At 39.0% G+C, this 11711-nt stretch overlaps 1 protein-coding gene across 1 annotated transcript in view; it reads right to left on the bottom strand.

The window, feature by feature from the left end:
• Positions 1 to 6298: 6298 nt before the first annotated feature.
• LOC126267585 (atrial natriuretic peptide receptor 1-like) overlaps positions 6299 to 11711 on the bottom strand; it is a 323447-nt gene continuing 318034 nt past the window's right edge. Inside the window, exon 19 of the mRNA XM_049972878.1 lies at positions 6299 to 6597. Within this exon, the coding sequence (XP_049828835.1) occupies positions 6484 to 6597 (114 nt within the window). The 3' untranslated portion in view covers positions 6299 to 6483. The remainder of the gene's footprint in view (positions 6598 to 11711) is intronic.

Genomic DNA, 11711 nt, shown 5'->3' with positions numbered 1-11711 from the left:
CATAAGACTCAAAAGAGCATATGCTACCAGAGGATATAGCGGTAACTAATTGCCCGAGGAAATTAATGATATTAATGCAGTTAAATTGTACCTGCTAAACAATGAATTTTAAGCAATGAAGAATTACTTAGATGACAGGTAGTAAAGATTTGATAAGAAATGTAATACAAGTAAATAATGATGATAATAATGATGAAACAGCTATCTTATCACATAACACTCTTACATTATTTTTTCTTGTTTTATCTTTCATCTTAATATTTCTCTTTTTCTTTTATGGAAAAACCTACTCGAAAAGCTAAGCCATGTGTAATGCCAATATCTCATGTTCCCTCTGAGGTCAACACCTCATTCACTGTACAGGACTGCTGATTCAATTTTTCACACTAGAAAGTGGAAATTTACAGTACACACAATGGAAACAAAACATCGCTCTGCAGACATTGTATCTAGGGTTACATTCGGAAACAATGTCTGTATAGTGTGCGCAGTGACTGGTAATGAGAACAGAATGAACAGTGTAGTACTAGCATCTCATTTTATGAAATAACTTCACTATAAAACAATATTGGACGTTAGGACTATCCTGATTTAGATCTTCCATGGTTTCTATAAACTACTTGAGGCAATGCTGGTATGAGCTTATATCAAGGACAGGGTCAACTACCTGCCCCATGCTCAAACTATACCTTTAAGTGTGTAAGTGCGCTTTCATATGAATTACGTTGTTTTGTTGTTCTTAAACTGTGATACAGTGTCATGTCAAATATCCTTGTAAAAGTGATACAAGTATGAATAAAGTTACTACTACTACTACTACAATCTCCGTGGTTCACAAATAGTAAATTCAGTCTTAATTTACATACACATCCCATTAGTACTTTCTTATGAAAAGATTTCACTGGTGTTTCGGCCTAAGCACATTCCAAAAAAAAAACCACTATTGCTACTGGGTGTGATGAACATCTCAGTTCATTTTACTTTCTCTTCTTTGTACTTGCGATAGGGCTGCAATGCTATAGGTTTTATTACCTTGTTTCTGTAGATGCTACTTACGAAATTATTTTCCATTTTTGCTGACGTTGTAGCTAACAAATTTGTTAACATTTGATTTAAATCACTTGTACGTACACAGTAATGTCAAGCTGTGTAAATAGGCTGTTTAGTTTTCTTTTATTGGTAACGCCGCCGCCACGTAGCGCTCTGTATGAAAATCACTGGCTGTGCTGTGCGCAGTCTGTGGCTGGTTTGCATTGTTGTCTGCAATTGTAGTGTTGGGCGGCGGCAGCTGGATGTGAACAGCGCGTAGCGTTGCGCAGTTGGAGGTGAGCCGCCAGCGGTGGTGGATGTGGGGAGAGAAATGGCAGAGATTTGAAATTTGTAAGACTGGTTGTCATGAACTGCTATATATATTATGACTACTAAGGTAAATACATTGTCTGTTCTGTATTAAAATCTTTCATTTGCTAACTATGCCTGTCAGTAGTTAGTGCCTTCAGTAGTTTGAATCTTTTATTTAGCTGTCAGTAGTGGCGCTCGCTGTATTGCAGTAGTTCGAGTAACGAAGATTTTTGTGAGATAAGTGATTTGTGAAAGGTATAGGTTAATGTTATTCAGGGCCATTCTTTTGTAGGGATTTTTGAAAGTCAGATTGCGTTGCGCTAAAAAATATTGTGTGTCTGTTCAAGCATAGTCATGTACAATTTTTCTAAGGGTACGCTTCATATATAACTAAACTTAGGAGACTTAATATGGTAATACGTGTAAATTTGAGCGAGAGAAGTTGTGCTCTAGAAAGGTATCGAGTGGTCGCTAGGTGGAATTGGCAATGAACGTGTCTGGAAACGTGAGCAAGCTTCTGAAGAGCGTATGTTTATGGCTGAAGTTCCTGAGACTGCAGTTTTGGTATAGCGCGTGCTGTTTCGATGTTTGCAACAGATAATGAAGCTAAAAATTGAACATAATACTGTGCTTCACATAGCGGACTAACGCCACGCAAAATAAACTAGAAAATACGGTATGGATTTAGCAGAGTCAATTGGTCGCAGAGTGGTACATTTCGATGTATACAGTATGGACTGTTTAGATGCGTTTCGTGGACTGCAAATTTAAAATAAAAACATGTTATAGTACTGTCGCATCGTGGACTTGTGTTTCAAATTGTTGTCTTGAAAAGTTTGATGCGTATTCAGTGCATCAGGGTTTGCTATGTCCATTGTTTCAATTGTGCAGAATGAATTATAAAATTACTGAGCGTAGGCAATAGATCAGACTGGTTACATTACTACTTATTTTGTCATAACCAAATAAGATGAGAGCTATCAATCGGGCGAGCAGAGATTTTAATTTTCTTCGTTAAACAGTGCAGACTATGAGAATATGGGAATAGAATTAACTTCTTGCCACGAATAAAATATTCATAATGTAATAATCTAACACTACATTGTTAGACTGTGGAGCAACGTGTTTAATTAGTGAACGGTTACTATGACGAGAAATTATTAACAAGCGCTGCGAAATAGACAAAATGTACGTGTTTGCTTACTGGAGCACATGCAGTCTACATCGGTGGTTGCAGACACTTTAGCCAATGAGGAGACTGTAACTGCATCTACATTCCAGTCGAAATTTTCAAGAGGACTCTTACAGCAGAAATTATTATGGTTTATGGTCCGCTGGAGTGGGATGACGACACGTCAGTTTCCACAGTCTCATAGACAAATGAAGGAAAAAATTCGCTAATAAACTAATATTTTGTGATGAAATTCTTTATACCACTTCTCATTTTTCTCGTAATTGAAACCACAAAACTTTAGAAAAACATTTTCAATAATTTTCAAAAGCTTTCAACCAAAATTAGTTAATTTAACTGAATAATTTCCCACAACCAATATTGCATTTTTTCGAGTATTTCTTCTTTTGACACATCTTTTGTTCTTGTAGCATTTACATGAACTACATCCTTGTATTTATGTGCAGTGATAGAATTTTTTCCAGTGTGTCTTCTTCACCTTTTGTTACATATAGTAAATCTCTAATTGGGTATTTGTGAACGCTGTCCCTGTCTTTTTCGTGTTTGTCTAAATTATATGTCATAATTTATGCTATTTATTACAACACGATAGAGGGATATGTGCATTGTTTAGCGTTTGCCATTAAGCAAGCTGGCTACAACCAACCTGAAAAAGAGTATGTCTATCTCCACTGGTGAAGTTTTTAGATCGTGTGAAAACTTTCGATCTCATAGATACATGACACATGGCATTTGTTTACTCTTCATCCTATGGTATCCAAAGCAATTGTGGGGTCTTGCTTACTTTCTTGGTAAAAATTAATGATTACTCCATTCTGGGTGGCTGTGATGTTAAACATTTAGTTAGTTAATTCTGTGCCTGTTTTCAATTTTATCATTTTATTTACTCCAACACTTGTGTACACGTCATTACAAACGAATTAATTATCCTCCTCTTTTAATATGTGATAATTATTTTATTATACTATTTTTTATATAACCACTGTCTTTCTGGTGGAAGCAATCTTAGGGTGCATCCAGTGTAGTTACAACGCGAATATTATGTTCGGAGTAGAGTACCTGTTAACCTTGGGGAAGACAAATACAGCAAATAAAATTACAGAGAGCGGTAAATAACTACGGGCAGAGGAAAATAAGATTGAACTTCTGACATACCAGTAACAGAAATTGAAATAAATTCTTTATTCAGCATGAACTGACAGTTACACTGTTTAATCACTGGACTGGAAAGTAAATGGACATAGTGTTCAGTGAACACATGAAAAATCAGAACTGACTGCACAGTGGTTTCATAGTGCGTCATCAAATATCAGAACTGACACCTACTTTACACAAAGAATACAAAAACGAAATTTAAAGACAATCGTAATTTTCAAAAGATTGAAAAACGTTTCTGTATAACTCTTTAAAATGAAATATCCTCAGTTCACTAAGTTTCAGGGCTGCAGATTTATCCAAAAATCTTCTTAAAAATCATTAATATGATTTGTCTTTCTTTTGGCTGCTAACCTAAATGTGTTCCTTCCAGATATTTCCTAAAGTATATATACGCCTGTAATCTATTAGTTATCAGCTCACTTTCCAGCACACGTGACATAAACGTGTATTTAAGTTGTCATAGCTGCCTGTCTAAAGCTATTCCAATGGAATAAAATTCAGAAAAATAATTTTAACGTGGCGTTTTCCTGAAACAGGTTCAACCAAAAAAGATTTCCCTGTAACCTAGCGTGGCTCAATTTCTTGGACCAGTCCCAGAAAGGTGTACACACTTCTCGAAAGCGTCGACTGAATCAGTGGAGGAGTGCATTGATGGTATTGAACAGAAAGGAAATTGGCAGATTATATTTAGAAACATCCATTTATTTCAAGGAACAAAGTACACCAAATACACAACTCTACAACATAATATTGTCGGAAGTTTCGAGGTGGAAATTCCTTCCATGATTAAAATTTGTACTGATAAAATTGCAGTACTTTGTGCTTGTAGCACAACTGGAAATTTTTTTTGGTTTATTATATTCTTCGTAGCTTATTCTAGAATCATATTTTATACAGTTATTTTGAGGAACATTTAAATCACAACGAGAGAACGTTACCAAGTTGATGAATGCAAGACTTTTTCAAATCTCGTCGGGTGTAAGGACAGAATAAACAGACGCACACCACGTTCTGGTCGCAAGAACTCCGCGCAAATCATTTTTGTCTCTGTGCACTAACTAAGAGTTATTACGCTGTACAAACTGAGATGGCGTACTTATTAAGTGTCGTTATGTACGTGATTTTTATGTGCTAGTATGTTGCAACTGTAGACATTGATAATTTGATACTGCAAGAGAAATACAGACAATTCGCTATCTTAAGTATTGTCGAGAACGTACTGTACAAAATAAATGACAGAGGTACCTTAAAATATATAGGTGTCACTAAGTCTAGACATACCAGTTAAGTAAATCAAGTGATAACTGTGGTCAATTATCATTTATAAAATAATAAGTCAGATGATAACAGACACTGACTGTAATTAATACACACTCGTATAAATAGTGGTAACGACTTGATAATTAAAGAAGCGTTTGGGGATTTACATTCTTATCCTTAGTAGAAAAAACTTATATTTTGATACACATATCAACTTTCTATTCAACAAGTTAGACGCGTATCAAATTGTTAAACTAATATCACTTGTATTTTCGCACGAAAGGGTGAGTTTAACGCACGCAAGCCCGTTTAAATGAGAAAAAAATTAACGTACAACAATAACTGTTTGAGTAGAAACGTCGCAAAACAGCCCTGTCCCGGAAGGAGCACATTTCAATATTTTCCGCTGTAAATTATTTTGTTTAACCTGATTTTATTCTTATTTGTTTTTGTTAGTCTTAAATATGTGGCTCACGTATTTTTATGGAAATGATTCAGGTAGCTGGTCGAAGCCACATAACATATCCTGAAACTTAGAGTCACAAATAACAGAAAAAATTGGAAGGCATGACTATCTCAGCACTTTAAGACAGGTCAGTCGAATTCCGCTTTTCAGTAGCGTGTCCTTAAAAGGTAGAAAGGTCTCGAAGATAGCACTATTTTTTGCACTTCACTTGCTTTTCATGTATTTTGCACCAGAAAAACACAGTTGTGAGAACGTATCGTGCAGCTAACAAAACGGCGAATAAATACATGCTGCACTCTTTTCGTAGATTAACACCAACAGAATGGCGATAAACTCCAAAACTACGAACAAACTTTGTGCATTGATTGTCTGGAATGAAATGAAGTAAATACGCCGCACAGAGATGTCTGGTGCTAAGTCTGAGCAGCAGACGGCAGAACATGTTTCGCTTACGAAAACTGAGCAGATGTCATTCTAATATTAGGTATATGATTGTCGAAAATCGTCGAACAGAATACACTGATTTCCCATAGTACCTTCGAAATACGAATTAGACGAGTCAGGCTGTACACAACACACTGTGAATTTTTGGACCACAAGTTAATGGCAAGCGTAACGGTAGGCCACTTTATCAAATTCTACGGGCAACAAAATCCCGGAGACTTCGTTTATCTATTCCGAACATTCTCGGCAGCCAGTGGTGTTTTGCTCAGAGTCACGCCACAAGTCCTCAGCTCGTCACATGTGGGAGCAGGGGGTGTGATGTTCTTACAAAGTTTGTTACACATCGCTGCGTCTCTAGCGCCGGGGAATTGTTCGTTTACTGTCATTTCCCTCTGTTTTTCGAAATGGAACTTACGTCCCCAATTTGATAGGGCACATTTTTTTCGAAGGCCGTGTTCTGCGCATACAGGAAAATGGGGGTATGATTCCACCAATGTGTTCCTCGACTCTGCAGGAGGGAAAAGGAGTTGGACGGAAGTGCGGAGAGAGATGAGCCAGGACGCCTGTGTGTGTGGAACTTCCTGGCAGTGGAGCTCTCCAGCGACGGTAGACCACCGGCACTTCAGAGCCGCTCTCCCCTCGTCTTGAAGCTGCCAGACTGGATGCTCTTAATGGGCCCGTTCGCTGCCGCCGGCACTTCATCGAGCAGCCAGAAGGTCCTCATTACGCCCTTGCCCTGCAAAAATAACTGTAGGCTTAATTACCGCATCAACATGTGTCGGCACCTATTTGCGCTGTTCTGAAGGAATATAAAGCAGTCATTAAGTTAGAAGAGTCTTTTACAAGAGTCTCTTTCTTAAGATTTCGCAAACGACGACTAGAATAGACTGAAAAGGTGTGACGTTAACAGTTTTTCAAAACTGTTAAGAAACTGGACGAGTGTCTTATTTACAGCGGGTTTTGAAGCAAATAGTATAGTGGAAAAGTTGTAATTATGCGAAGATATTCGTTTAACAACTTTTTCATGATTTCCGTAAAGGACCAAATGAACTAAAAGGTATTACAAAATTTTATTTGCATACTGCGAATCTAAATTGTGTTCAGCTGTACGGTTCACTGGTGACACACAGAAGTTCCACTAGGTATAATGAGACATCCTCCTCCAGCATTACCTTCCCTCAATAGTAGTTGTCGATAACAGTATTATTTTTCGAATTTAGGACAGGACGGAATTATCTCAATTGCTTTTCTGAAAATTTTCATATAATGTTATACACAGTATAGTATATTTCAAGATAAAATTTGCGAAAAGTAATTACTTTATAAAATATTTTAGTTTCGATGTTACAAACGATAAGCACAAGTTCTGATGCACAGTTAAAATTACTTTTTTAGAAACATTTGAAATTACGAATTATTTGCGCATTTAAAACATCTATTATTAATAAATCAATGCTGTAATGTTTACTATGTTTATTTCTGGATTCATTTATGAAATCATAATCGAAATTAATAATGTAACGAAAACTAGTAGGAATTTATTTATTAAGAAAAATTGTAAATCCTTTGGAAGATTGTTATTTCCGCAGGGTGTGAGAGTCGGAAGATTGTCTCTGTTGTGATCGGAGGTATTTTCGTATAATTGGTGCGAACAACGTAATTCCTACTTTCGTAATGTGTAAAATCAAAATAGTGCATGATTTACCAAACTGTGACAAAGTCAGTGGAAAATATGTTTACCTAAAAAAACTCTGCAACAGCAAGCTTCCAGTTTACTCAGTTCAAACCAACAGTGAGGAACTGGTGTTACATTTTCAGCTTCAAGAATCAGACTATTGGGCAAGAAGAACTGCTGCCATCTCAAAACAAAAGCTACACTACTGGCCATTAAAATTGCTACACCAAGAATAAATGCAGATGATAAACGGGCATACATTGGACAAATATATTATACTAGAACTGACATATGATTACACTTTCACGCAATTTGGGTGCATAGATCCTGAGAAATCAGTACCCAGAGCAATCACCTCTGGCCGTAATAACGGCCTTGATACGCCTGGGCATTGAGTCAAACAGAGCTTGGATGGCGTTTACAGGTACAGCTGTCCATGCAGCTTCAACAAGATACCACAGTTCATCAAGAGTAGTGGTTGGTGTATTGTGACGAGCCAGTTGCCCGGTCACCAATGACCATACGTTTGCAATTCGTAAGAAATCTGGCGAATGCGCTGGCCAGGGCAGCAGTCGGACACTTTCCGTAACCAGAAAGGCCCGTACAGGACCTGCAACATGCGGTTGTGCATTATCCTGGTGAAATGTAGGGTTTCGCATGGATCGAATGAGGGGTAGAGCCACGGGTCGTAACACATCTGAAACGTAACGTTCACTGTTCAATGTGCCGTCAATGCGAACAAGAGGTGACCGAGACGTGTAACCAATGGCACCCCATACCATCACGCCAGGTGATACCCCAGTATGCCGTTGACGAATACACGCTTCCCATGTGCGTTCACAGCGATGTCGCCAAACACGGATGCGACCAATATGGTGCTGCATACAGAACCTGGATTAATCCGAAAAAATGACGTTTTGCCATTCGTGCACCCAGGTTCGTCGTTGAGTACGCCATCGTAGAAGCTCCTGGTTCAAATGGGTCTGAGCACTATGCGACTTAACTTCTGAGGTCATCAGTCGCCTAGAATTTAGAACTAATTAAACCTAACTAACCTAAGGACATCATATACATCCACGCCCGAGGCAGGATTCGAACCTCAGATCGTAGCGGTCGCTCGGTTACACACTGTAGAGGCACTCCTCTCTGTGATGCAGCGTCAAGGGTAACCGCAGCCATGGTCTCTGAGCTGATAGTCCATGCTGCTGCGAACGTCGTCGAACTGTTCGTGCAGATGGTTGTTGTCTTGCAGACGTCCCGATCTGTGGACTCAGGGATCTACACGTGGCTGCACGATCCGTTACAGCCATGCGGATAAGATAACTGTCCTGTCTACTGCTAGTGATACGAGGCCGTTGGGATCCAGCACGGCATTCCGTATTACCCTCCTGATCTCACCGATTCCATATTCTGCTAAAAGTCATTGGATCTCGACCAACGCGAGCAGCTATGGCGCGATACGATAAACCGTAATCGCGTTAGTCTACAATGGGACCTTTATCAAAGTCGGAAACTTGATGGTACGCATCACTCCTTTTTACACGAGGCATCACAACAACGTTACACCAGGCAATGCCGGTCAACTTCTGTTTGTGTATGAGAAATCGGTTGGAAACTTTCCTCATGTCAGCACGTTGTAGGTGTCACCAACGGCGCCAACCTTGTGTGAATGCTCTGGAAAGCTAATCATTTGCATATCACAGCATCTTCTTCCTTTAGGTTAAATTTCGCGTCTCTAGCACGTCATCTTCGTGGTGTAGCAATTTTAATGGCCCATAGTGTAAGTAAACTTGAAAGTTTATTGTAATCTTAGCTTCTGTCAATTCTCCATAAAAGATTTCGCTTTTTAATTACTTGGATTGGGAATTGTTTAATGAGGACAATAGATGGAAGAAAGAAGGAGGTGGTAGATTAACAGCCCTGGACTCGAACCGAATTTTTCCGCTTTGCTCGCTGTCGCTTTAAGCATTTCGGTAACCAATGCACGCCTCCGGGACCCGGGCAAATCTCCATATTTCACCCTCTTCCGTAGAACCTAACGCACGCACATTTTATATTCCCCCAGCAGGGAGGAATATTCGTTGTTATCGTAGTTTAACCAAGCGAGGCATAAAATACTTAACGTTTTATTGCACAATATCTGTGTTTACAGTTCACATTATACACTGTTCGTTCAGACGTGTGCGCGCAGTACAGCTGAGAAGGATCTACATGACAGATTATGAGGGTGTTAGGCTAATGGCAGAAGGCAGTACATTCGGTTTTGCATGAACAGATCTGTTCCCCAGAGATTTTTTACAGTATGTGCGTAGATCATTCCACACTTGTGTACATTACTATAAGGAAGTGCTCAAAATATTGGACTGGTCAAATTGTTATAAACACATCTTGTCAGAAGTACAATTTTCAGAAAAATTCTTTCTTCCGCGTATCCTGGATGGCAAGTATACTTCAACGATGTTTTCTACCAAGTGATCACTTACTGAAGGTATCGCAGTCTTTGATTAGCTGACAAGGGGTCTCTTCTGTGAGTTGTAGCTTTAACCAATGGGGGGTGAGTGCGGCGACATGTTTCTCTGTGAGCACGCTGTTTGAACCACAGAAAGCTTTCCACTCTTGCCTGTCAGTCCTGTCGGCAGTTCCGGGAGCTGCAGCACTGCTGTGGACGAGCAGTGAACTGACTTGCGTCGATGTTGTTTTCTGTTCGTCATTCTGAAGCCACGATTTACAAATGTATGGTAAGTTTCCGGTTTACATTGTGCAGCCAGACCTAAAATTGTTTGCAAGATTTTCAGATATGTAATGTGCATTCACTTAGGCTCAAACTAAACGTTCCTCGTCCAGAGAGGTACATAGTTTCAAGGCATACGGTACAGAATTGAGCTTTCATTGGTCCAGCCAAAGAGTGGGTTTGTTCAAATCATCACACTCTAGTTTAGTTAAATATTTCCATCATTTCCCAACGCATATAGAATTATTTGTTGTTCAATTCTTTCATTGGTGGTGGTCGAGCACGATGCGTATTTCATGCTCGGTTAATTATGTGCATACTTGTATCGATGATTCTGTTTTAGATGAAATAATTATCAATTTAATTTCAGCTTATGAGATTTATTCATATTCCGGTTCATTTCGTTCAATGGGCTATATTGTGTAATCTACATTTAACTGCAAAGTTACACGTTCTCTGGAATCTGCAGGAGCACTAGTCAAAGTTTGGTAGTGTTGAATCAGTATACGCACTTCAAGAATTGCAATCAGCAGAGCGCTTTTGCCATTCCTTGCGTGTCTTAAGGATCAGGAGGTAAGTAATAGCATGGGGAGATGGCAGTTTATCATATTATGCTCGACGTAACAGCTTTGCATTTTAGATTTTACCTTTCTCGGTGGAAAGCGTCTAGGTTGACAGACTGAGCCCATTGCAGATGACTCAGCTGTAAAGTAGGTTATCCACACGTCCATAAAATAAGATAATGGGCTTGTTGGAAGAGAGAGTGATCATAAAACTCACAAATGGTTCAAATGGCTCTTAGCACTATGGATAAAATTCATTTTTTACAGATTTTTAAAATATTAAGGTGATAACGTTTTCTTTTCAGTCCCATTAATATATTTTCACCTCAATTTTTAAACAACAGGAAGTGGCACACATATGTCCCATAAATCAACGCGAGATACCTTTTCTGCTGACTGACTAATTTTGTAATTTTTTTTCGCCATAAACTGGAGAATGTGGAGAATAAAATAACTACAAATTATACATGCATGTAATCGTTTTATTTGTGTAGCGCCAGTGTAAAAAATATTCATTACATTTCAGGTTTCATGATACATGACCAATACTTACAAAACGTTAAAATCCATGAAACTTGGAAAAACATGGTGTGGCACAAGGTGGTACACCACAAGCAGTGCAAATAACTTTTGTTGTCAGAATGAGATTTTCACTCTGCAGCGGAGTGAGGCTGATATGAAACTTCCTGGAAGATTAAAACTGAGTGCCGGACCGGGACTCGAACTCGGAAACTTTGCCTTTCGCGGGCAAGTACTCTACCAACTGAGCTACCCGAGCACGACTCACGCCCCATCGCCACAGCCTTACTTCTGCCAGTATCTCGTCTCCTACCTTCCAAACTCTACAGAAGCTCTTCTGCGAACCTTGCAGAACTAGCACT

The sequence above is a fragment of the Schistocerca gregaria genome, chromosome 4, assembly GCF_023897955.1.
Source record: "Schistocerca gregaria isolate iqSchGreg1 chromosome 4, iqSchGreg1.2, whole genome shotgun sequence".
NCBI lineage: Eukaryota > Metazoa > Arthropoda > Insecta > Orthoptera > Acrididae > Schistocerca > Schistocerca gregaria.
Note: the sequence above shows the minus strand (reverse complement) of the source record. Positions and strands in the feature narration are given on the sequence as shown.